Below are 25,756 nucleotides of genomic sequence, written 5' to 3'. Positions count from 1 at the left end.
TAAAACGTACAGAAGGTGATTCTGAATTCTAGTCAAGGTGCTTGAATTTTAAGAAGATACCAGATCTGTCATGGTTACAGTGATTTACAGATAATTAAATGAATCAATTAATGAATATTTGACTCAATATTTCTGCATTTTGTGACATTTGTCTCTGCCTCCTGGTGACATTGCTACAGGTAGCAATGTCAGTTTGTGTTTATTTCAGTTGGGCTTTTTTAACACTGGTCAGAAGTTGTCCTGCTCAGCCCAGATCTGCTCCTGTGCTATTTGGACTTGTGTTGTTGTTGCGGTGTGTGTACTGACCCCAACTGGCTGTATCAGCTTTCATGATGTGCCTTATTTTAGCCACAACACTAATCACCACTCTCCTCTCAATGTGGCGGCCGATCTCAAAGTGAAAACGTCTTTGTCCTCCCTCCATCCAGGAATACCCAAGTTGGATTAGCCACACCTGAGTTGTTAAAACAGAAAAAAGTAATTTTGTGATTTGAAAAAACTGGAAAGTGGTTGTGAGAAAAGTTGGACAATTGATTTGATGAGTCAATTCCACAATTATGAAATCGGATGAGTGCTATGTGTTGCTGATGCAGTTGTGTGGAGTTTTTTCAGATTAAAAAAAATGCCAAGTCATGCTTTGTCACAGACACAGCTCTGTGGAGGCCTCTGTGTGCAGATTTGGAAAAATACCTTTTGATTAAAAAATATGTTTCATTTTGTATGTCAACTTTGCCTTGACCTTTGACCTTGTGCTTTCTGTAAGAGGGTGATTACACTTTAAGAATGTGTGATGGATTGTTTTTAAGGGACAAGTCTGATCACTCCGGTCCCAAGATGATGATGATGTTGTTGTTGTTGTTTTGAACATTTTTCCGTTCAGATTTTTTCCACAGTTTATGTTTTTTGTAGTCTGCTTTTAACAGCAAACAGCTTTCTAAACAAGAAGAAATTAAATATTTGTGATTGTGTTTTGTACCTAAGATGTTTTTAATACACTCGCACTTTGATCCTTGAAGTCTTTTTTGTTCTTTGACACTTTTTTTTATTAAATAATTTCATATATCACTAAGACCAGAACTGTGTGGTTGATGGTTTTGTGTACAGTGTGTCTGTCTTGGGTGATGTACTAAAAATTGAGTCTGGTCTGAGAGCTCTGTGTTATGATCACTTTGTAGTTTTTCCACAGTCTGTTCCTTTTTAACACCAGACATCAGGTTTAATGAATCTCAGAGTAAAGCTTTATCTGGACAGAATACAGTGTACCAATGGGGTCAACCCTGAGTTTATTGCGACCATTTAATGGTGCATTTTTTCTTAAAATATGGCAGCTATTACTGGTTTTTAAGTGTGGGATATTATTTGCTCGAGTTTTAAAAACTTTAGAGAACGTTTTCAGGTTTTTTACCTTCAGAGCATGATCAGTTTTTGAACAAAATGGGCGAAAGTTTGCGGGAAGGTTTCGAGCGCATTTCGGCAACTTTTGCGCACAAGCTGGAGTGGTTTTGGGGAGGCAGGCAGGGGCGTGGTGTGACTCCGGACAGGCTGATGACTCTGTGGATTCACTCATGCATGGTCACACAATGTGACAGTCCAGACATGGCTGGAAACGGGAGGCAGCTCCGTTTAACCGAGCCCCATCTCCGACTCCAAGCCGCCTCCAAAAACTAACAACAACAAAGGAAAACTTTTCTTTGCGCAAGTGAAACGGGCCCGGGACAGACAGACAGACAGACCGCACGCCTGGGGAAGTTTGTGCATGAAAGAGTTTGTGTGGCAGCAATTAAAAAAAAAAAAAAAAAAGTTTACTGAGCTGCCAGAGAGGTGACAGGTTGCTGGTTTGGGATCAGGGAGACAGAGAGAGAGAGAGAGAGAGAGAGAGAGAGAGAGGGTCGTTGCAGCCGCGGGAGGTCTACACGATTTTCTACGCACTCAGATGATGGCACCAATGATGGCAGATGGATTTGCTTTTCGTATTTAAGTATGACATCTCCGGTCTAAAGGTATGACGGATAAACTCTGCTGTGAATTTTGTCCTGTACATGAGTGGGAGTAAAGTAAGACCAAGCAAATGAAGAAAGGCGTGTTTTTATCAGGTAATTAACAGAGACACAAAAGCCTGACAAAGCTTGTGGCGCTTGAAGAGAGTCTGGGGACTCTGGCACACTCTGTATTGTCAGCCTGGCAGGTATGGCTTTGTATTTGAACCTGGCTCTGTCTGTTACATTCACCACCATGCGACATAAATGCCACAAATACCTGTGAAACCCAGAGAAATTTAGTCAGAGTTTGCCACTAACAATTAAGTCATCACAAGGTCAAATGGTTTCTGACTCTCTGGGTTTAACTGCTGCAGTGTCCCCAACACTCACACCCCAGTATTTATATCAGGTATTACAAATGTAAACTGTGTTCAGAAAATTACCCTGATTTAGATTTTAAAATAATTTTCAGCTGTATTCATTTTTCTTCTATATCTAGATACATTTTAATTTTTATCAAAATAGACTATTATCAGAACTTTTAAACTTTTATTTTAACTTTTTATTTTCAGAATCTCTTGTTTATGTTCACTGGTTCAAACATTTTAAAAAATGAATTATTGCTTGACTAATGTTTTTCTCTTCCAGGTGTCATACATATTGTGAACCCTAGTCGATGGATTTATTACCTTTAATACAAGAATATTTTAGTAAGTTTCTCTTCTATACTCTCAGTTTGTGTTGAATTATGAATTTGTTGTATGAATAGTATGAATAGTGTTTAACTGTGCGTAATACTGTCTCAAGGATTTACCACAGGTGCTTTGCTCAAAACACCTGTCTATCCCATAAGTGGACTGGTGAGGCAAGATATATGCATCATTCCCTTCAATTTTAAAATGTAGCTCAAAAAGCCTCTAAATTTGGTATTAAATCTGTGACATTAATGACATTAAATGTGGTGCTCAGACAATAGAATAAAAAAATAACTGGCAACACTTTGTATATTGATTAATTAAATCATTGATCACAAATATTTGCCAAACATCTCCTGGTTTCAGCTGATTTAGTCTGTTTTATATCATTGATTTGAATAAATGTGGGATTTAGATCATTGCTTGAACAAACCAAGTCATTTGAAGACATTAACTTGGGCCCTGGGGAACCTTAATGGTAATTTTTCTCACATAAAGACTAAATAATTTGATTTATCACACAAAGATAAAAGAGATTAATTGAAAATAACATTATATGTTCAACCTGAAATCTCCACTTTCTGAGTTTCTTCGCTCTTATATCTCAACAGAGACAGTATCTTATTATATTATTATCTTTTATAATTACAGTAACATCTTTCTATTTGTGTAGTTTTACAGTGGACAGAGACAGAGGGGAGGGTGGTGTGTATGTCAGTATTTGTTTCTGTGTGTGTGTGTGTGTGCATGTATGTGTGCGTGCGTGCGTGCGTGTGTGTGCATGTGCCACACCAGAGCCCCATCTCTGCTAAATGCTGTTTTCGAACATTATAATGTTGATCTCAGCACATGCCTGCTGGGCAGTGGAGCGAGCAGGTGAGAGAGAGAGAGAGAGAGAGAGAGAGAGAGAGAGAGACAGACCTGACATAGAGAGAGAGAGAAAGGGAGAGTGAACCATGGTTCAGTCAAACAGGTGGTCTATACAGTATCCGAGCTGCTAAAAAGCGCCTGTGTTTGAAGGGAATGCCGTGTTTTGATTTGTTATCGATATCCGACGCCTACGTGGCAGTTTTCTATAAAGGCCGAGTTCTGCCGAGCGTTTTATGAAAAAGAGAAATATGTCGGATTCTGGTCGACACCTCCACTCTCATCTATGTCCCTGTGTCGTCCTGTGTGTTTGTATGTGTAGACTGTTTAACCTTGGGGTAAGGCCTTACATGTTACTCTTTGTGATGACAAATGTTCAGAACAACTTTGAAGACTTTCAGTGGATTCATAAAAGTTTCTTTAACTCCCTCTGTCTGTCTCTTCTCTTTTTGTTTTGACTTTCCTCCCGTCTTTGTCCACTCCAGCCTGTACTTTCTCCATAGGCTAGAAATCTTGAAGCATGGGCGACTGGAGCTTTCTTGGGCGGCTGTTGGAGAACGCTCAGGAGCACTCAACGGTCATCGGCAAAGTCTGGCTGACTGTCCTCTTCATCTTCAGGATCCTGGTGCTGGGGGCCGCAGCTGAAGAGGTCTGGGGTGATGAGCAGTCTGATTTCACCTGCAACACCCAACAGCCTGGTTGTGAGAACGTCTGCTACGACGAGGCCTTCCCTATTTCGCACATCCGCTTCTGGGTGCTGCAGATCATCTTCGTGTCCACGCCGACTCTCATCTACCTGGGCCACGTGCTACACATCGTCCGCATGGAGGAGAAGCGGAAAGAGAAGGAGGAGGAGATGCGCAAAGCAAACAGGTTCCAAGAGGAGAAAGAACTCCTTTATAGAAATGGTGGAGATGCTGGAGGAGGAGGTGGTGGCAAGAAGGAGAAGCCTCCAATCAGGGACGAGCATGGGAAAATCCGTATCAGAGGCGCGTTGCTGCGCACCTATGTGTTCAACATTATTTTCAAGACCCTGTTTGAAGTGGGATTCATTTTGGGCCAGTATTTCCTCTATGGCTTCCAGCTGAGGCCCCTGTACAAGTGTGCACGTTGGCCCTGCCCCAACACCGTTGACTGCTTCATATCGAGGCCCACTGAAAAGACTATTTTTATTATATTTATGCTTGTGGTGGCTTGCGTGTCTCTTTTGCTGAATTTGTTAGAGATCTATCACCTTGGATGGAAGAAAGTTAAACAGGGCATGACAAATGAGTTTGCCCCCGACCACGAGTCGCTGCGCCACGTCGACATTGCGGAGCCTGAGTGTTTGGCCTCGGCCTCCAGAACTGCCCCATCCAGCCTCAGCTACCCTCCCAACTACACAGATGTTACGGCAGGGAGCAGGGCGTTCCTGCCGCCCATGGGGCCGGCAGCTGTGCCCTCAGCAGGAGAGTTCAAGATGGATGACCTCCAGCAGGAGGAGTCCCTCCGCCAGCCCTCCCCCTCTTCCCACTACTACATCAGCAACAACAACAACCACAGGCTGGCCACACAGCAGAACTGGGCCAATCTGGCCACCGAGCAGCAGACTCGGGAGATGAAGGCCACCTCTCCCTCCCCATCCGCCTCTTCCTCCACCAGCAACGACAATGAGCAGCAACAGCAGCCCGTCAATGCTGCACTGCTACTGCCCACCAGCAACACCACCAGTAACACCAACATCACCAACACAACCGCCACTGCCGCCTCCAGCAGTGGCAGCCCTGGCTCTGCCTCCAACGCAGGCAGCTGGGGCGGGGGGAAGAACGAGCAGGAGGAAGGCCACGTCACCACCACCACAGTGGAGATGCACCAGCCTCCAGTAACGGTCAACACAGACCCTCGGCGGCTCAGTCGGGCCAGCAAGAGCAGCAGCATCAGGGCCCGGCCGAACGACCTGGCTGTCTAAACCTCTTCAACCCTTACATGTCCCTAAACCCTCCCTGACCAACAGCCCGCTTCCCTCAACCGCACCCCCAAACACAGGGATTCTCAGACAAAAAAAATCACACACATGCATAAGAAAAGAAAAGAAAAAGAAAAAAAAAAACAAAAAATGAAAAAAACTCCCAAAAAAAAAAAAACTAAACTAAAGCAGGCAAGGCGACAAGCGACGGGAAAGCAGAATAGCAAAAACAATGTTTAGGCAAATGTGAAATGACTTGATCAGCAGCAGTTGTTGATTTGGTGCAATCGGTGAGTTGCAGAGTAGTTGAGGCAAAGTTTGTTTTCTTGGTATGGTCTTAATTTATACACACACAATCATGCAGTGCCATAAAGTCAGAAGGCTCCACTCACAGGAGACGATGGAGCGAAGGACGCTGTTATGTTATAATTCTGCATCGAAATGGACTCACCATCATGTTTGGTTTTGAGGGGGAAGATCGGATGGTGTTTCTCTTCTTTTTGACTAATTCCTTCAAATGAAAATTATCATTTGTCAAAACAACAAATGAATATATTTTTTTGATTTTATCTGGAGGAACAGATCAGTTATTAGATGTGTAGCCAGACAATTTGCTAATATACCTTGTTCATCATTTTTATCTGGTTTCACAGTCAAATCAGCAGCGCAAACATGCACTACGTGTTGCACTACATGTACAGCGTTTGACCTGTGACCTGGAGAGTCTCTTTGCTGCAGCACTTCCTGAATTTTGCAAAACAACCATCTGTTGTGTTAAACATAACTCCTCCAGGAAGTAATTTTAACAACAAACATTACATGTACTGTGTTCCTTGAAGTCGTGCTTCCCAGCATGTGTGGCCCTACAACTCACCGATTCACTGACAAGTTGGCTAGCTTGGTTTTACCCAGTGCTTCCTGCAGAGACAGTAAATATTGCAGTCAAGATGGAATGGATAGGGATGGACTGATATTCCCTGAGTCCTCAGAATAAACAGACAGAGACACAGTGTGGACGGGATATGGGTCAAAACTGCTGGTAGAAGTCATCCCTGTGATGCCCAGAATGCACCTGGGCCTTTACGAAAACATTGTCAAAGAACAGAGATCAAAAGGTTCCCACCATACTATTAATTTACAAGAGAAAAACAGGAGTGGAGTCCCTTACGCCTGCCTCTATCAGTGTCACCTTCAGTCAACATGTCTGAAAATAAAAATGCTCTCCACTAACTGCACAGATGACAAGATGCTGCCTTCAAAGAATCTTGAAAATATTATGCCAATACATGACAGCCACCATCTGATATAAAGAACAACGTTACTCTTCTTGTTCAGTCAGAAAAACCTCCCAAAGCTCTTTGGTCAGACTTGAAACCACAGTTTTTTCATAGATAGATTGTTGGCAGATATTTCATGCCCTCAAACCCACAACCTCCTTTTTAACCATCGCACCAAAGAGCATCTCTGGGAGTGAAACGATTTTCACCATCATTGGTTTTATTCTGAGAAGTGCTATTTTTTAAAAACTGAATTGAATTTTTCTCATAAATTGCATAATTGTAGTAGTCAGTTTGTGATTGCGAAAACAGCTACGATTTCAAAAAAAAAAAAAAGACAAAAATGACTGGCGTTGTAAGTACTGAAACGCCACGGTGCAGTCGACCCTGACAGCTTCTACTTTGTTGTGTTCATCTTGATTCTTAGAGATCTTTAGAAACCCACACCTTTAACTGAATCCATCAGCAGTCACAGTCCTCTGTCTCTGTTGTGTTGCTGTGCTGTTTGGTTCATTCACAACCCAGGCACTCACTCCCAAAAGGCTTTTATTTTTCTCTTTTTTTTTTTTTTTTACTTTACAGTAATCTTAATTCACTGTGTTATCCTGTAGATTCACCTCTGGGGTAGGGTTGCAAATGCACATTAACACTGTGTGAACACTGTAATATGCATTGGACATATTGCACTCATAGGGCATGACAGCACAATTAAATACAAACATGTTTGTGCACAGTCAACACTTTTCCAGCAGTTCACGTGCAGGTTAATACACTGGAGTAAGAGAAATGTAAAGTGGTACCAGCTGTTTTTTTTTTTTTTTTTAATTTTCCAGGGGGGGTGGGGGGTTACAAAATGATGGTACTGTATGGTGTAAGATTATCTGTACCCATAAAAGGTATAATGTTTCAAACTGTTTCCTCGGTTACTTTAGTGACATTTAGTGCAAACAGAAACACAAAGAGGAGAATATACACCTGCACAACACATAGGTAAAAGCAGCCTTTTCCAATTCATGTTTCTTGTTCAAAATGGCAAAAAAAAAAACAACAACGTTGTTATCTGCATTTGTTTTTGATTCCTAAAGTTTACATTTTGGTAGTTGATAATGATTTGCACATTTAGGAAAGAAAATTGCTGTTCTACAATACTTATATTGGTAGTAATAGAGGGAGAAAGAGGGAGCGAGAGAGCGAGCATGACGCCGAACTGCCAATCTCTATGATCCTGAAAGGAAAAAAATGTCTTAAAACCAAAACGCAGTGGCTCTTCACAGAAAAGGCAGTATTAAAAAAAGAAACAGTTATTTATCTCAAGCTCAGATAATGATGAGTTTGAAGACTTAAAAAAGAGAGAGGGAAAAAACAGTTGGGGTATTTTTCTGTGTTCACTCAGTATGTTCTCACAGACTGGTCGGGACTCTGGTTAGACGTCATATCAGACAACTCCACTGTTGAGACCGTGTTAGCTGGGTAGCTGGCCCTTCCCTAACCCTGCATACAAAGCCCTGACAGGATGTTGTGTTCAAAGCCTGTCGTCCCTGTGACTCCTCCAAACTCTCTCCTCTTACGTTTCATGCAGAGCATGAGTTCTCTGGCTCGTCAGGGAGTAGGAACCATCTCACAATGCTCAGAACAGCAACCTGTTTTCAATGCTGTCTTAAACAAGAGAAGTGCCTTGTGTATGAATGATTCTTTTGTAAGAACAAGTTGATGTAAATGTTCATTTACCTCAAATGTTTACAAAACTGTTACTAAATAAATTTTTTGTACCATATTTGTTGTCCTTGCTTTTCACATTGTATGAAATTCATTGATTCCCACACAGATCAGTGCAGAGCTGCAGACTTGGATTTGAGTCCTGAACTGGAGTCACAAACATGAGGACTTGAAACACCTGACTTGACATTTATTTGTCCTGAGCAAAAAAGTTTTTCAGATTTTTCTTAAATTGGTATTCAAACTTCCAGGATCTTTACCTGTCCTCCGTCTTATAGTTCTGAGAGAGGAAAACAAAACTTATCTTAAAACAAATCGACACTCTCAAGATATGACCTGCAAAGTGACCTGTGAAGTTGCAAAGTGAGAAAACCTGGAGGGTTGAGTTCTGAAGATTGCCGCCTCAAAATGGCTTGAAACATGAAAGAGAGGATGTTCAGCTTTTCTTTTGTGAATGTACTGATTCAAACTCTAAACTTAGTGAAACATATCAAGCCTCAGCATTGCAAGCAATGGCATTAATGGGGGTTGAATCCATGATCTTTGGTTTACAAGACCAACACCTTAGCACTTGGCCACCATGCCACGAACACAGGACTGTGGAATATCAATGATACATAAGGATAAAACATTAAATTTATCAATTCTGTCTTAGATAACAAAATATCTGCGACTCGTTAGGCTGACACTGTCAAAGTCCAAATGATAACCTTGATATCTCAGACTGTGACAGTTCACTCTTGACTTTTGACAAAAAAAAAGTAACTTTAAGTCTATTTACTAGCTTTTTCTTTAGCTTTCAACCACATCTCAGTCTTCATCAGCAGCTGAAGTTAGTTCAGATGTCACAGAGTTCAGAAACCTTTTTTCTAGTACTGTAGAAAAAAAGTGAAAAATGAACTTGTTTTTGATTAATCAGTTTTCTGTATCGAATATTCTCCATAAATGTGCATGTTCAGTTAAAACGTATTAATGCCGTGCTTGTGGAGAGACCAACAAATATGATATGTAATTTGTTCTCTGTCAGATGTAATTTCTGAGGGCTTCAAAGTACAATACATAAGTCAAAGTATATACTTACAATATATACTTACTCTCAACCTCTGACTTAGCGCAAGATGTACAAAAAGATGTAAATCATGATTCACCCAATAATGCTGGTGATTGTAATAGTATTTTTTTCTATCCCTCACTACGTTTTTTTATTTGCGTTTTCACTTTCTGTACATGAATCAATGGATGATACAGAATCATACAGGTCAGTTAAAAGCCAGTTTAAGAAAGTGCCTTTTAGGTGATATTTTAACCAAAACACATACACAGTAGAAGCAGTAATGAAACAGCAACTCGTTCCATAGTTCAGGGGCCATGACAAATGTAATTATCACTATCTTATCCATGTTAAGCTGGAGACATTTATAAGACATCCAACACATCCAGCAGTTATATGCTGCCCACATCAGCATTGGGAGAGCTTCTGTCTGTGGAATAACTCTCTTTGTAGACTCTTTGGCCTCCGACCTCTCAGCAGCTCACTCCCTCACTCTGCATTCCTACAGCGAATGTCAAAATGCAGTGCTGAGCCAGAGACACACAGTGGAACCCACTTCATAACCACATCCAGAAATAATTAAAATAAGACGGGCGTGTCAGTCTCACACCTGCGAGTCAAACATCTATCACAAATTCTGCGTAAAAACTGAGTGACAATTTAGAAGCACTGTGCAATACATGACAGAGCTGGGTGAAATTTACAACTGCCGGGAAATTTCAGTTTTGATCTTTGAGCAGAGTGAGCATCAACAAAGCTAAAACAGACACTCATATATAAATGAAGAGAAAGGCAATCGTAAAGGCATGCATATGCTTTCAATTTCTTTTAGGCAGCAAGATGAGAAAATCAATACCACTCATACCGCAATTAACCAGAGATGCGTTTTCCCAGGCTTAGAATAAAATGTAGGGAAAAATATACCTTCCAACATCTCTACGGCAAACTAATTTAAGTTGTATCCAATCTTTTTAACACAGACATGAACAGAAATGTAAAAATGACATTTTGTGATTTTAAGTAATCATGAAAAAAAGTTTTAACTTAAGGATAAATGGTAAAAAAAAAAAAAAGGGGGTTAAACAAATAAATAATACGATATTAATAATTCAAAAACTTTTAAACTTTTTTAAAATTGTGTATAAAGGAACCACCGATACCTAAACACAGCATTTACAAGTTTGAGCACAACCAGAGATTTAGCAAGCTGTAGTAAGTGTACTGCTGATATTTCTTTCACCAACTTTGTCAGTGTAAATGAGATGAAGCTACCTGCCAGCTTACATAGGCAGCTAACCTTTTTTTTATTTATTTTTTTTAATCTAAGCTAATATTAGAATAGTTTGAATAAGCTGCTATAAGTTAACTAATATCTGTTTTAGTTTAAAGATCATCACTGCAACTTCTCCACAGGATGAACAAAGACAGTGAAAATGTTGCACAGTACCGGTTGTTAAACGTATTATATCTCAGGAACGCCTTGAGGGAATTTCTTCAAACTTAAATATTGACTTGAACTCAGGAATAAACTGATTTGGTTTTGGTGGTCAGAAGTCAAGGTCACTGCGATCCCACCCCTGTCCCATTCTTGAAAACATGCTATATCAGGAACACATTATTACATCCAGCACAAACCTACACTTGGACTCAAGGATGAACTAATTAGAATTTGGTGATCAAAGGTCAAAGGTCAACAGTAATTGTCTGTTACTATCAAGGGGATCACAGGAATACAGTATATTTGGTGTCCTGTATATAAAATGTATTTTATTGCACTTTAGTGCACTTTTGGGTAAAAATACTGTAATTAAATCACCAGGTTTTATACAGTCAGTTTTCTACTTAAAACTGTGTCAAAATCAATGTTTTGTTTTTTTTCTATCCTTGCTATCTATCCTTAACTGGTCAGTCCCTTTAGACAGAAAAAATACACCATAGGTTAGAAAATGAGATAAAAAAGGTCAAGCAAAAATTTGCACACAGATTTGGAAGGATTCGTTTGCTCAGGATATTTGGCATTCAGTCTTCCAACAGAGTACACTACATGAGTGCTGAGCTCTTGGGTCCAGTGGCTGAAGAGTGATGGGAGATAGTTGATCTGTTGGCACGACTGACTGGAGGCTTCAGCCCGTCACTCAGTCAGTAGCCTTGTTTCCACTGTCGAGCCAAACAGTGCTTCATGCTTTTCAGGGACATTTAAAGCAGCATTTAGAAAGAAATACTGTACTTCTTTTACTCCACTACATTTGACAGCCATAGTTGGTTTACCAAGATTTTTCATTTGAGAAACATATGAGAATGTGATGCATTTTTAATGATTAAATTAACGAACTGCATAAGAAGTTGTTACAATTAGCAGCAGTAACACGTTATTATACAGGTTGTTTTATTTCAGAGTAATTTCATAGGAAATTCCTGGAAAGATCTATGTAATTTAATAGTTAATAGTTGTGTTGGGTTTATAAAGAGTCAGGGAATTGCAGAGAAATATCCACAGTAACATAAGCTGCTCTATTCAGCATCTAAAAGCAGCATATAAATATTTAATAAATGGTTTATGACACATTATAATGTAGTTGTAAGCAGATATAATTATAACTACTCCAGTGGGCACCCATGACTGAAGTACACTGTATAAACATATAATGACTGACATAGTAAAACACATCAGTTTGGTTAGAGAGATTACTGCTGATGAGGTCAAAAAGTTCAGAGGTCACAAAGTGCTGCAGACCCATAACTCACAGTCATTTACTAAACACCAGTGATCTGATGAGATCAAAATATTTCAATTTGATAATATCACCACATTTCTCACCATGTAATTCAACCACAGATCACAGGATTAGACTCATTTAAAATTTTAAATGTGGTTATTACACTGATATCATGTCCAGGTGGAAGAGTCTGACATCAGGGGCTGCGGTACAGCAGCACTGCATTTATGAGTGCTGCAGAAATTCATCAGAAATTGCACGTTAACGACAAAAAGGATATAAATCTGACAATATGATGTTGACTTAATAAGGAAGCAAACCGATTAGTTTAGCAGTTTCAGTGGTATCTTTCTTTTATTTGTTTTTTTTAACCCATTTCGCATCCTGTGCCCCCTGAAAGCCAAACTTGGCCCCGTGGTGGAAAAGCAACCACAGAAAGAGAAGGTCTGTCACCGAGTCACCAGTCTGCAGCTCAGAACAGACAGGAGGCTATATTTAGCTTTTAATCACCTAACAAATTCACACTCAGCCCACAGCACAAATACCTCAGGCCCTCTTTATGTATTTCAGGAGTGTGATGAATCTGTTTCTGGGGGGCCAGATCACTGGCTCATGTGTTTGTTTGACAGAAGCTCTTCTACTGTGGCACCAGACTATTAAACTTCTGACTGCATTTTTAAAAGATCAAATAATGCAACCTCAAAATTATCTACAAAAGGAGAAGGTGAGTTATTGAAAACAGTGAGAAATATGCTTTAACTTTGTATTTTTAGAGAGAAGTTGGGGTTTTTGTTTAGTCACCAAAAAAAAAAAAACCAAGATTCATTTTTTAAAAATGATTTCCCCTGCATGATGCTCTTCTCTATGCTGCTAGTTGATTCAACACTAGTGGTGGAAGGAGCACTCTACTCAAGTAATAATAGCAATACCACAGTGTACATATACGACAATACAGGTAAACATGCATTAATAGTTTTACTATTAAGTAAGAGTATATAAATATTAACATCAAAATATAATTAAAACAACAAGAGTAAAAGTACTTATTATGCTGGATGGCCCATTTTAAAATAATAAGTAATAAATGTAATTAATAGTAATAAATGGTTTATAATTACTGATGCATCAATATGTAAGCATCACTTAAATGTTTTAGCTGATAATTGGGCAAATTCTAATAACATATATAATAACCATCATTATGATAATCAAAATAATACATCATCATAAAGTTATCATATAAAAGTCATGGAGCAAAAAGTACAATATTTCCCACTTATGTGTATTAGAGTAGAAGTATAACGTAGCATAAAATGGAAATGCTCAAGTACAACTACCTAAAAACTGTACTTAAGTAAATGTGTTTAGTAGCTTTGCACCACTGCTCAATTTGATTGGTGGTTGCCATTCTTTGGGAATCGTGTTGCATGTCTTTGTGGTCACTTTGTGTGTTTGTGTGAGCTTGGTGACTTTCAAACAAGAAATATTAACAGCCACTTAATACAGAGGCTCAACAGAGGCAGACAACGATTTTTGCTGCAGCTCTGGTGGATAAATTTGATCAGTTTTATTGTAAAATTAGTTGCATAAGAAATATCAGAATCAAGATTTAAAATGTGTAAATCATGTGTAAATTGAGTCCATAAAGTGAACTTCCTTTGATTTCAGGTTATTTAAAACCCCAATATTCATAGATTCAATACAGAAGACATGCAAATGACTGGTGCCCTTCAGCAGCTAATCAAATAAATCATTAAATATCTCAGACATGTTTTCATCATTTAGAGTCACAGGACAGGAAAACTCTCAGAAAGGTTGTTGTTTGACCATGACTTGACAAAAATGCCTCAAAAATTCAAAATCAGTAAAAAAAAAAAAAAAAAAAAAGCTGCTGCAGTCAGTTAACACTGACACATTTTGAATGGAGTTCACTCTCTCACATACACTGTGTGGTTGTTAATACTACAAATGATGTAATGTTGCAGCAGTTGTACAGTGTGCAGTCATGTGGGGCGGCTTGTTTTGACTGCCTGTCCATAGAAAGAGGGGAAGGGCCACTCGTGGAGAAAGAGCATTGAGAGAGTGTTACTGTATGTGAGGAGAGGTCAGCTCTGTGGGGACACCTACAGGTCAGCCGAGGGTATGGACGCCATGCCCACAATGCACCTAGCTGACTTCACCTGACTGCTGATCATCATTGACTCCGTAAAGGTGGTTCCTACTGAAAATAAATAACAGAGGTAGTCTGTCTCCTGTCTCTCCAGAGGTCAACTAACACACAAATAACTATTTACACAAATGTAAAAAAAAGTGCCAGGATGAGAGAAGCATCATCTCCTCACTTTGCTCCAAACCACGATGACCTTTTGTGACCTGTCAGCTGCAGAGCTCACCCACCGCAGGGCTGGAGACAGATTCAGTTTTCCTGTTTAATCTAATTCTATTTTATCACATTCTCACACACTGCTTATAGAGGTTTCAAAATTTACATTTTTTTCATGATAATAGCTTCATCTAAGTTCTTGCAAATCATTTGTAGCAACATAATATATTTTATCCTGTGTTCCTGCAGTAGCTTGTTCACCCTGAACCATCTGCTATGATTGTTTGGAGCTGGAAAAGCTTCTTCACATTTATTTGTGAGGATAGTATGAGATGTTTCTGATTGGTGGACTCTTAACAGGTGATGTTAATATACTGTATATGATGCGAATGAAGTTTGACAAATTGAATCTTACCCACTAACACTCTCCTGATAGGAATTTTGTACACAGACCAGGAATTCTGGTGCCTTCTTATGAAAATAGCAAAAAATAAAATAATTTTTCACTTTTAATGTGAAAATTTAGTTTGTACTTCAGGTTGACCATTGTCCATTTCATTGCTTTTCTCAACCAGGCCAAAGGTCACAACTACAGATCACATCATCACCAACAAACCTGGTAAACGGTTTAATATCAGCTGTTACTTTTGAGGCACAATCTGAAGAAGAGGAGGGTAGCTGCTGTTGAAGATATGAGAGACGGGAATGTGATCCTGGCATCAAAGTGGAACAGTGTGTCTGTCTGTGTGTGTGTGTTTGACTAGCTGATGTGTCAGCCAGTGGGCGTTTTGGAAAAAGACGAGGTTGGTGACTCTGCTCTGGAGGGATTGCTGCACTCACTGCTTCACTATGGCTCACCAAATAGGGTCAGGCCATCCTAAATTTAACCTAATCCAAGCCCCCCACTCCCCCTCACCACCAGTCAGAGCCAAGGTTACACTGTTCTGTGTCTGTCTGTGTGTCTGCAGGGGGGGTGGATAGTTGTTATCCATCAAATTTAATTCAGATACTGTCATCCTCACTTTGGAAGAAGCCATAACTCCGTCTGCAACATGCAAGAAGCAGGCATCAGTGGACATTTGTGACATCTTTGGTGGATTTTGCAGCAGCATGTAAAAATTAGTAAAAACAGAAGTAACCAAGAGGAAGAAAGAAAAGAAAACTGCAGAAAATATTTGTGTTGCACTTTAACCCACATCCCAGCTGTCCCAGCTAATCTGTCTCCTGTCCTTTAGCCGGACCTGTGCCGTGTGTGGAGGCACACAACCTGAGAAATGCAGTTGTCATCCATTCCTGCCCTCTTGTCCTCTGTGCAGCTGTGCACTGCATCTACACACACACACATACACACACACACACATAGCGGCTCTTCCCTCCCAGTCACTGTTGTTTTATCATTAAATGGCGACATTAGTTCATATCATGTGATTCGAAGAGGATTCATTCCACATTAGAGGCCCTAATCGCCACCTATAGTCTACCCCCCGGGCCTCGCCCACATGACCCTGCTGAGCGCAGCGCTTTCTTTATGCCCCCTGAAAGAGCTGGGGATTGAGCCCAAACAAAAAAAACCCCACGAGGGTGAAAAAATGTTTTTACACCCACCCCGCTCCCTCGCAGGGCTGGCTGTGTGGGCGCACAGGGCCATTTTAGCTTTAGATCAATGGGACAAGTTACTGGAGTCTGGCCAACTCTGACAGATAGCACAGAAAGAAAAGAGCTTGCCTCTTCAAAAAATTGGGTTTTGTCACCGTGTTTTGTACCTCAACCCCTGCACCACCCCAAAAAAAATGTGAGGTGAAATGGGGGACTGTTTTTCCTCTTTTTCCTTCAAGCCTCCAAAAGATTTGAGTTTTCATGCATTGCTTCTTCTGTGTGGAGGGCGAGGTTGGGGGTTAGTGGTGGGGAGGAGGAGGTGGGCTGTGCACAGGCTTATGGGAGGCCGCCTTACGTCAGCCGGGTGCAGATGAACCCCTTGTCAGATGAGGGTCCTGACATGGAAGCTCGACAAAGCAGTGACTCGTCCCGTAGCTAATGATGGTTGTTATAGTTTAACAACATGTCTGCTGATGATGATGGTGGGGCTGATAAACTGGGAGCTCAGAAATACTCTAAAAGTCCCCCACAGAGGGGTTCACAGCGAGTGTGTAGCGCCCCCAGTTGGGAGGGACAGGACAGTGCTCTTTTTCACTCAGACACGAAAACAGAAGCAGCCTGGTGTCTGGTCATCCAAATGTGACATGTCTGCTTTCAAATAGAGTCTGGGGGTAAATCAGGGGGTATTCTGTACAAATCTCATGAAAAGACCAAAACCACCAATTACTTTATCAGCCAGTATGGCCCATGTAACAAGTAGAGCTCCATTGTTTTCCAAGTACTTTTAAAAACTCATGAAGGAGCCAAACTGAGTGACATGTTCCTTCATTACCACACACACAGTGTAGTTTATTTTGACTCAGTCCCATATACATCATCCTGCTGCCAGAAATACTCACTAAAGCACCAAATGTGGATTAATCCGCCACTGAAAATAGTCCCAAACAAATATATCGTAGTAAATATATAGTAGTATTAAAACTACAGTCACCAGCTGTCTTAGGAAATATTGTCAAGTTTCTTCGTACTGATAGAATGACTCATACATTCTTCGTTCTTATATGTTCATGAGATTTGTGGACAGCAAGAAAAAGGAAAACTAGAATTAACACCTTGCAGTTGTATGCCTCCACCAATCAGTCCAGGGTTTATTTTGGAGTAATGGCAAAAAACATGTTTTGTGTGGTCACACTGACTTTGACCTTTGACCTTGGACCACCAAAATCTAATCAGTTCATCTTTGAGTACAAGTGAATGTGCACCAAATTTGAAGACGTTCACTCAGGGCGTCACTGAAATATCACGTTGATGAGAATGATGCGGACGGTAAACTGAAAACTTAAGGCCTCTGCTTGCAGCTGTTGCGGGCGCAGAGCCACAAAAATGATTAAATTTAATCACAGTTGCAGTCGATTAACTTAACAATAAATGTGACAAAATTATCTGTCTTTTAAAATGTCTTTCACAAGTCATTGTAGGGTCACTGTAAAAAATGGGGGTCATATTGTTTTGGTTAGAATTAGGGATTTGCAGCTTGACCCCTGGAGAATCAATACTAATTGGATCTATAAAAGCAAAATCACATCTTAGATCCCATCCTCAGCACATGAACACACGATTAGTGCTGCAATATTTGCATTCCTGCTGCAGTTGTGTGCATGCAAATGTAGAGAATCCCACATTATGAACATTTGTTACTTACCTTTAAAATTGTCTTGTTTAAACATGAATGTATAATTCTGAACTTTAATTATTACCAAATAATTTACCAGTAAGTATTTTTATTTAGTAGTTGATTTATATTAACTAAATTACACTGTGAAGTGCTACCTATATTTGTCATCCTTACACAACAGCACAGTAAGTGCTTTTAACAACAAAAAGTATTCAGTAATCCCAGTCCAGCTATTGATTGGTATCAGATTGACTTATTGTGACCTGCAGATCTGCAAATCTTACTTTGAGAGCCACTCCGCTCAACAGCACTTACAGGCATTTTAAATCTACATACATGCATGCTCCTACCTAGTCCCTGCATGGTGAAGCTACATCATCTTGGCCTCTTTAACCTTTCCAGAACGACTTCCTGTTGTGTGACTCTAAGCCTCGCATCCCTGGCTCCGGTGCTGACCCCAGGCTGTCGACAGGCTACGCCTCCTCCTGCCCTGCTGCCTGTCATTTTCCAGATAACGCTCACTGCCTCAGTGTCATGTCCGCCTGACACCTTGTAAAAATGGGACATGGTAGAGATAAAGAAGGTCAGAACAGAGTGAAGGGGCCCCCACGTTGTGCCAATGTTAACACGCTGTAATAATTTTAATCTGGACACTGGGAACAAAAAAGATAGTGGTCTTCTTGGGGCTTGCATATTTCTATAACCTAATGTTTTTACATTCAAATTAACATTGAGCCATGACTTGTGCCTTTTTATAAAGTTTGACACATTACAAAAATAATGGAAGAGAACAGAAGACACAGAGAGGCTAGTTTGCCACGGCCCTCCAACAGAGAGCAGTGTAGACATGACACAAAGCCGCAAACTGCATTTGTGTATTTGTAATATGTCTTTATTTTTGGAAAAATTTGACTATTCATCTTTATTTCATGAAGTTGAAATGTGTTAAATATCAAGACATAGTGCTTTATCTCATGTCATGTGGCAGCGTTACATCGGCTGAAAGTATTTGGATGCCTCTGCACACATACTTTTGTGGTTATTCTTGGTTTGGATTTGACCCCTTAGTTCCAATTAAGGGAAATCTCGATGCTACTGCACACAATGACGCTTCAGATAATGGCGTGCTTGCAAATTTGTGGCACCAGTTTGTGTTTGTCCACTTGCTGTTCCAACATGACAGTACCACTCTGGACAAAGCCAGGCCCATAAAAAAATGCATTGGTGCAGACGAACTTGACTGGCCTGCACAGAGGCCCGACCTCAACCCCATCTAGCACCTTTGGGATGAACTCGAACACTGATAGTCAAGCCTTATCAATAACATCAGTGCTGGACCTCACTAACGCTCTTGTGGCTGAATGGGCGCAACTCTGTCTTCTTTAGCCCTGGCAGTATTGACAGATTTGGTTTCAGCTTATTTAATTTTCTGTTCAACCCAAAACAGTGGAGGTGAATATAATTGTTTAAATATTTATCATTAAAAAATTCATGTGAAAAACTTTTGTCTGAGCAGAAACAAAATCCTGGTTATTCTGGATCATCTCCAGACCTCACTGAAATTACAAATTACATAATCCCTCTGGAGTCCAGGTTGGTTTCGGTTCATCTTTATCTTTGCTTAGCAGCTTTAAAATGTTTTTCCCCACATGCATGGTGTCTTTTTAAGTCAGATTTATCATTCAGTGAATTTAACAATGTATGAAGCTGCCAGGAATCCCAAAATACATAAAAATGACACAGGCATCTTAGTCATTATCTCTCATATTATTGACATCATATTATTTACATTATTATAGAGCAATTCAGGTGTGTAAAAAATATTGTTTATGCACGTAAATACAGGACAGAAATGTAATAAATAAAACTATAAGTTTGTCAAACGGTTTGTGCCCTTTTTTCATCAGAAGTCTGTAAATCATTGAAAATAAGAATAATCCAGTTTTAATGTTATATGGTCAACACACTTTAATAACTGTGTGAAAGGCTCAGATCAGCACTTTAAACTGCTTTTCTCACCTTGTTTCTACATAATAAAATTGCTACGCCATGTTATTTACACACATGGATAAGAAGATGTCTCTACTCCTTCAATGCTTTGAGGAGTGAAGATTTTATTCACCATTATACTTACTTAGCAGCTTAAGTTTTCATCTCAATCTCACAATGAAAGCACATGAAATTAAATTTCTAGGCTCAAAAGGAGGTAAGATAATATATTCTATAATTATAATGTGGTGAACTGACCGTTTAGAGTCCATGTCACTTTACTAAAGGCAAATCAAAAACAGCACTGCAAAGAGGAGTCTGGTTAGAAAATGAAATCATTTATTTAACATGACCGTATCAGCAGATCAGCCCACACACATAGCATCAGACTCACAATCACTCACTTTCAGTATTTACAGATAGGCACATTCACATTAGGCATTAAAGCCAGCCACAGCATCTAATGTAGGTCCAAACCTGTGGCAGGTTTGGTCGCTGCCTCTGAGTCCAGCAGGAAAACCGGCCACTTAAATCCAGGGTCCACTGATCCTGGGTCAGTTTTGTTAGCGTCCACACTCAAGTTTAAAGGCTTGGATTTTGGGCTGGGACACTTGATCAGGGCAACTCCATTAAATCCTCTACCTTTGTTTCTGCGATGTTTCACTGCTGTTCTTGAGCATTAAATGCAAAGTAAAGTGTAGAAAATAACAGAACACCTGCTCTTAGGATAAAATAAAACTCTCAAAGTGTAATCCCTGACCATGTTCACCAGTTCAAGCCACTTCAGTCAGGAGGAACAGTGACATGGAGTGTGAAGACAAGACACAATTGATTTTTAATCTGTGAAATTTGAGACATTGACTGCGCTGATGATGGGTCAAACTAAACATCTGGAGGGTGTTACTTATATTTTGAGCACTGGATGTGGAAACACACATTTGTAGGGAGTAAAATTTACCCAGGTTTCCCTATTTAAATGAAAGTTGATAAGTGATCAAAAAATAAGTTTGTTAAACAAAAAATCCTCCAATAATTTCACTTGATTTAATCTCAATGACACTTTTTCCAACTTATTGAAACAACCGGAACGCAAATTCAAATTCAACTCAAAAAATGGAAAGTAAAAAAGAGGGGACTTATAAAAAACGGACAGTGTAACTCAGAAAGAAAACTTGAGTTTGGTTCATGAAAAAAATAAAATAAAATAATTTATTATGATGCAAGCTATGCCTTGCAGTGCTAGCACTCAAAAACAGCTTGGAATAAGAATAGGGCACTTCTTAACAAGTGCTCAGTTTTAAATCAATATTAAGTTTAAAGAAGACTCAGAGTAACAGAGTAACACCAGGAAATTGCAAACACGGGGGACAGATGCAGAAAGAAAATGTTCAAAAATAGTCTTTTGAGCTGTGAATAATCAACGTCCTTCATGATTGGCAGGTTCCTGCACAGAGACTCTTTAAATGGACAAGAGAGAGGCGAGGGCGCAGGACTGCAGCAGGTTTTCAATGAATGACTGTTGAAGGAAATGGCACCCATAAAAAAATCCCAATCCCAAAATGAATAGTCAAACTAATAGAGAAATAAATATTCAGTCTTTTTAAAAAGGCTTCTCAGGAAGCGGGCTTTCAAGCTGAAGGTTTCAGTGGGTTTTTTTCTTTACCCCGAATTACACAGTGTCCCTCTGTGTCGACTCCATCTCAAATAACCGCCTTGTTTCAGAGATATTTACACTTCAAAGCAACCCAATCTGGGCTTAGTACGCACATAATGCTACATCGCATGAATGAAGGTTCCCCTAATTTCCTATAAAGAAACGCAGCATGTTGGTAGGTTGCTTTTCCCCTGCACCACAGCGAGTGAGAGGTTTTACTCTTCTATCACTGTCCTGGGATCAGTCTGGACTCCTGCCCCCACTGATCTGAGGTCCTCTGTGGTGCAGCAGGTTCGCCTGAGAGCAGTGCTGACAGAGGAAGAGAGGTGAGCGGGATGATGTGAAGGAATGAAAGCAGCCCAGTTCATGGAGATGTGTGATACAGTAGGTTGCCCTGACCGAGAGAAGAGGCGTTCGAGACATGTTGGAAAGTCAGAAATTCCAGCTTCATGCAGTGAAGGATACAACGGAACAAGCTTTTGTGGCAAAATTATCATGATGCACTTACTGGACTTTCACTGTTAAAAATGCTGACAGTCATTAAAACACACTCAAGCCCAATTAAGTTAAAGCTCATGACCTGAGAGGCCAACCACACCTACACAGGTGATTTCACGTATTTTACTAGATTAGATTCCTTTACTGGACTGTGTGGCAGGTACAGACTGTGACATCTGCCTGAAGTTGCACCTGTTAAGATGGACAACTTTGTTTTTTCATTCTCACTGCTACACTGAGTTTGGTGACCTCACAATATTCCCTGCATAAAGGTACGGTCACATCACATTTCCACCCTACAAAAGTTCCCTGCACTCGGCCCCCAAAAAGGACTCGATTTCATGTTTCTGATGCAGGTAATAAATATTGATCCAACCAATCACAGACTAAAACAGTGTAGCAGAGTGACCCTGCAGTTTGTAGTCTGGAAGTGTGATGAACTACAAAATATGGCTATGAAACAGGCTAAAACAGTAACATCTACATTACCACACACAGTGCAGCAGTGTTGCTATCTGCCCAGTGGAGGTTTATAGTAAAGGTGAACTCTGACCTGAGAGTCTGCTGGAACAGCTGGAGCTCACACCGAAACAGGAAATGCACTCGGATTCATCCCACATTCAGGCTTCAATAGAAGTGAATGGGAAAATTATGTGTGATGTGACCAAACCCTTATGGTGCAGTCAGACCAGATTCTTATGAAGGACAGGGTGAGGTGCATTTGATCCTGCAGACTGTTTCACTTTGTGCAAAGTCAATCTGAGTTCTCTGATGTCCAGTGGGTTTAAAAGAGAGAATGGGTCTTTCCTGTCAATCAGGAAATATTTCTGTTTCTATCCCTGTTTTAATTGTTTGATAAGAAGCTGTACAAGTCAACCCCCACCCCCACTTTTTGCTACACCAGAGTAAATTTCGCCAGGCAAAATCCATCTTAACTGGAGCTTCACACAGCCCAACTTCAACCTGAGTATATGTCTGAAAAGCTGACAGTTGTGGGGGTGTGTAAGCTTTAAATCCTAAATTCATTAAACCACCTTTTTGTTAAACACAAAAAGGTGGTTTAATGAATTCTGCTTCCATCTAATGGTAGAAATGATCAAAACCCACAAGTGAAGAAGCAGTGGACTAAACTGCATCGTTACATCACTGTTGGGATGTCAAAGATGCCACAGACCTGAATCTTTCCAGCTGTCAGAGTCAGTGTAACAACATTTCGATGCTGCACAATATTTAGTGTTTATACATATACATTTGAAATATAAAGTGGTACCTGTAGTTGCTACTGTTCTGCCAGATACAAATACAATTAGCAGCTAAGTTGGGAACAGTAGTTGATGTTGGCCCGAGAAAATCCCATTACCGGCTGTGTTTCTGTTTTTTTTTCACATTATGAACTGGTGACTGCATTAAAGACTGAATTTCAACCTACCAGCTGGGAATTTCCAACTCTCCAACTTTCTTCTCCTCCTCTGGGCGGTGCTTCTGGTTTCACCCAGACCCTTTTCTCTGCCTTCTCCCTTCCTTCTTGATTCACTTTGTAAAAATCTGTGAAGTTACTCTCTCAACCCCAAAGTGCTCCACTCTGAGGCTGAAGAGCAGGAGAAAATAACTCCTTGGCTTCCTGTCCCTGGGCCTACGTATCTGCTTGGTGCCTCCCTGTAGCCTCCTGGTGGCTGCTGATAACCTCTGTCAAAGCATGATTCTGCAATGTTAAAAGCTTAAATATCATTAAGCTGCTTGTTTGAGCACTATAAACAAGCTACGTCTGCAGAATTGTTGGGAATGCACAACAGCAGGTCCTACCTTTTCAAAATATCATGATGATAACCGTTAACACACATAGTCTTCTACCTGATTTAGTTTTGTTTTGACCATGAGAATAGATGACAGCTCCACGTCCTTTATCCCTTTCTCCTCATATTCCATCTCAACTTGTTCCTTACATCAGGAGACTTTTGTGCCTGTTCTTCCTCTTCTGTTATGACTGCAGAGAAAATTACCTCGTCTTCCTCCTCCGTTTGTGACTATCAGCAGAAGTACAAGTTAGGGCTGCTCTTCACCACCACTTATCTCTCTGTTGCGGACGTCCCTCACCAGGAGGAAACAGCAATTCAGTAAGGAGGGTAAGGAGGTTCAGACAGGGGAGGAGCACACACATTACTAGCTAACCTCCTCTTCCTCCTCCTCTGCTGACTGTTCAGGCTGTACTAACAGAAGTCCAAGTGACTGCTACTCTCCCCCTGCTGCTGTCCCCCCGTCCTCTTCCTCCTCGTCTTCCTCCAGCTGTTGTTTGTCTGTGTAAATGTCTCTGACCAGGAGGACTCTGGTGAGGAGGCTCTCCAGGATCTGTCGTTCTAGCGGCGTGGAGGTGAACCACAGTGGGTCATTGGGGCCGCAGGCCGGATCTGGCTGAACATAGAAGACGTCTAGACGCTCCTGCAACAACGTCGGGCTGGAGGGGGGAGACAAGAGGGGGACATAACGAGGGGAGGAGAAAACAAAAATTGAGGGGGAGAAGTAAAGTGAGGAGAGTGAAGGATAAAAAGAAATGAGGAAGTGAGATGGTACAAGAAGGAGATAAAAGGTGAGGGGAAGAAACAAAAAAGAAATAAAAGAGAAAATTGAAAATTTAGAACAAAGAAAGTAGGTGAAAGCACAAAAGTGCAAAAAGAGAAACAAGAGGTCGGAGAAAATATAGGAAGGAGGTAGAATATATGATTAAAGGAGGGAGAAGGAGAGGGAAAGGGGGTGGGGGGAGAGAGAGATGTGAATCTATTGTTCTGAATTTCCTCTTGGATAAACAAGTGAAACTTTTGACTGGTTTATGTCAAGTCCTCATCTTTCAATAATCAGCACTGTGGTTCAGGATGTGAACAGCAATGAGTTATAATCACAGGACTCATACAGAAAACTTTTAATTAGGAATATAAAACAGAGCAACCGCAGACAAATGTGTTCCCTACGTCAAACTCCCTGCAGATAATAACTGAAGAAATGGACGTGATAACATCAGTTCGAGGTTTATTCAGCACAAACTGATGTCTGATGAAACGTTGACTAGATTAACCTAAAATCCACTGAAAGAAATATAATCATTCATCAAGCAAAAATGTAAAACACTCACTGTTCCATCTTCTTTAATCTTAAGATCGTATCTGGATATCTTTAGGTTCTGGACTGTTTGTTGCACATAATAAACAATTTGGGCTCTGGGAACTTCAATCATTTTAATCATTTTTCAAGCAAAGATAAAAAAAACCATTCTCTTGTTTCAGTCTTTCAAATGTGAGGATTTTCTGCTTTTCCTTGACATATTTCCTTGTAAGAATATTTCTGGGTTTTGCAGCAGAACAAAACAAGTGAAGAAGTCACCTTGGTCTCTGGAAAGTTACGAAGGGCCTATTTCATACCATTTGTGACATTTCATTGTCTAAGAATTAATTCAAAAAACAATTTGCAGATTAACTGACTTAAAATAATCGCTAGTTACAGCAGATTTTCACTGTAATTTTTCTGTTACCAAGCTAAATGTTTAATAATAATAATAGATGAAGTGATAACTATAATAATTAGTGATGTGTCTCTTAGAATTAAAGAGCAGGTGCTTTTCTCTAGAATCTATGACAACGCGTAGAAAAGCCTGGAGGAACGTACGAGTATCTCAGGGAGAATACTTGTTTTTCCAGCTGCTGCACTATTTGCCTCGGTGAACAGGATCCTCAATCACATTATCAAAATGTTTTAGGTATATGGGGAAGTACCAAAGCAAGGAAG

At 40.3% G+C, this 25,756-nt stretch overlaps 2 protein-coding genes across 5 annotated transcripts in view; one reads left to right on the top strand and one right to left on the bottom strand.

The window, feature by feature from the left end:
- Window positions 1–1,575: 1,575 nt before the first annotated feature.
- gja3 (gap junction protein, alpha 3) lies at window positions 1,576–5,669 on the top strand. 2 transcript variants are annotated; one of them, XM_071481622.1, is made up of 3 exons: window positions 1,576–2,000; window positions 2,628–2,689; window positions 4,027–5,669. In XM_071481622.1, exon 3 carries the CDS (start codon window positions 4,062–4,064, stop codon window positions 5,487–5,489), a length of 1,428 nt encoding a protein of 475 aa, XP_071337723.1. In that variant the 5' UTR covers window positions 1,576–2,000; window positions 2,628–2,689; window positions 4,027–4,061; the 3' UTR covers window positions 5,490–5,669. The 2 variants fall into 2 exon arrangements, with proteins under 2 accessions (XP_071337723.1, XP_071337732.1); XM_071481631.1 differs by lacking the exons at window positions 1,576–2,000; window positions 2,628–2,689 and adding an exon at window positions 3,819–3,879.
- Window positions 5,670–20,147: 14,478 nt separating this feature from the next.
- The window catches only part of zmym2 (zinc finger, MYM-type 2), a 35,569-nt gene continuing 29,960 nt past the window's right edge, over window positions 20,148–25,756 (bottom strand). For all 3 annotated transcript variants that reach the window (XM_071481497.1, XM_071481516.1, XM_071481507.1), the window contains exon 25: window positions 20,148–24,434. In XM_071481497.1, coding sequence (XP_071337598.1) covers window positions 24,212–24,434 — 223 coding nt within the window. In that variant the 3' untranslated portion in view covers window positions 20,148–24,211. The remainder of the gene's footprint in view (window positions 24,435–25,756) is intronic.

This window comes from Trachinotus anak, unplaced genomic scaffold, assembly GCF_046630095.1.
Source record: "Trachinotus anak isolate AG129_WGS33_773 ecotype Australia unplaced genomic scaffold, CSIRO_AGI_Tana_v1 ptg000001l, whole genome shotgun sequence".
NCBI classification, from domain to species: Eukaryota; Metazoa; Chordata; class Actinopteri; order Carangiformes; family Carangidae; genus Trachinotus; species Trachinotus anak.
This window is presented reverse-complemented; position numbering and strand designations above follow the sequence as displayed.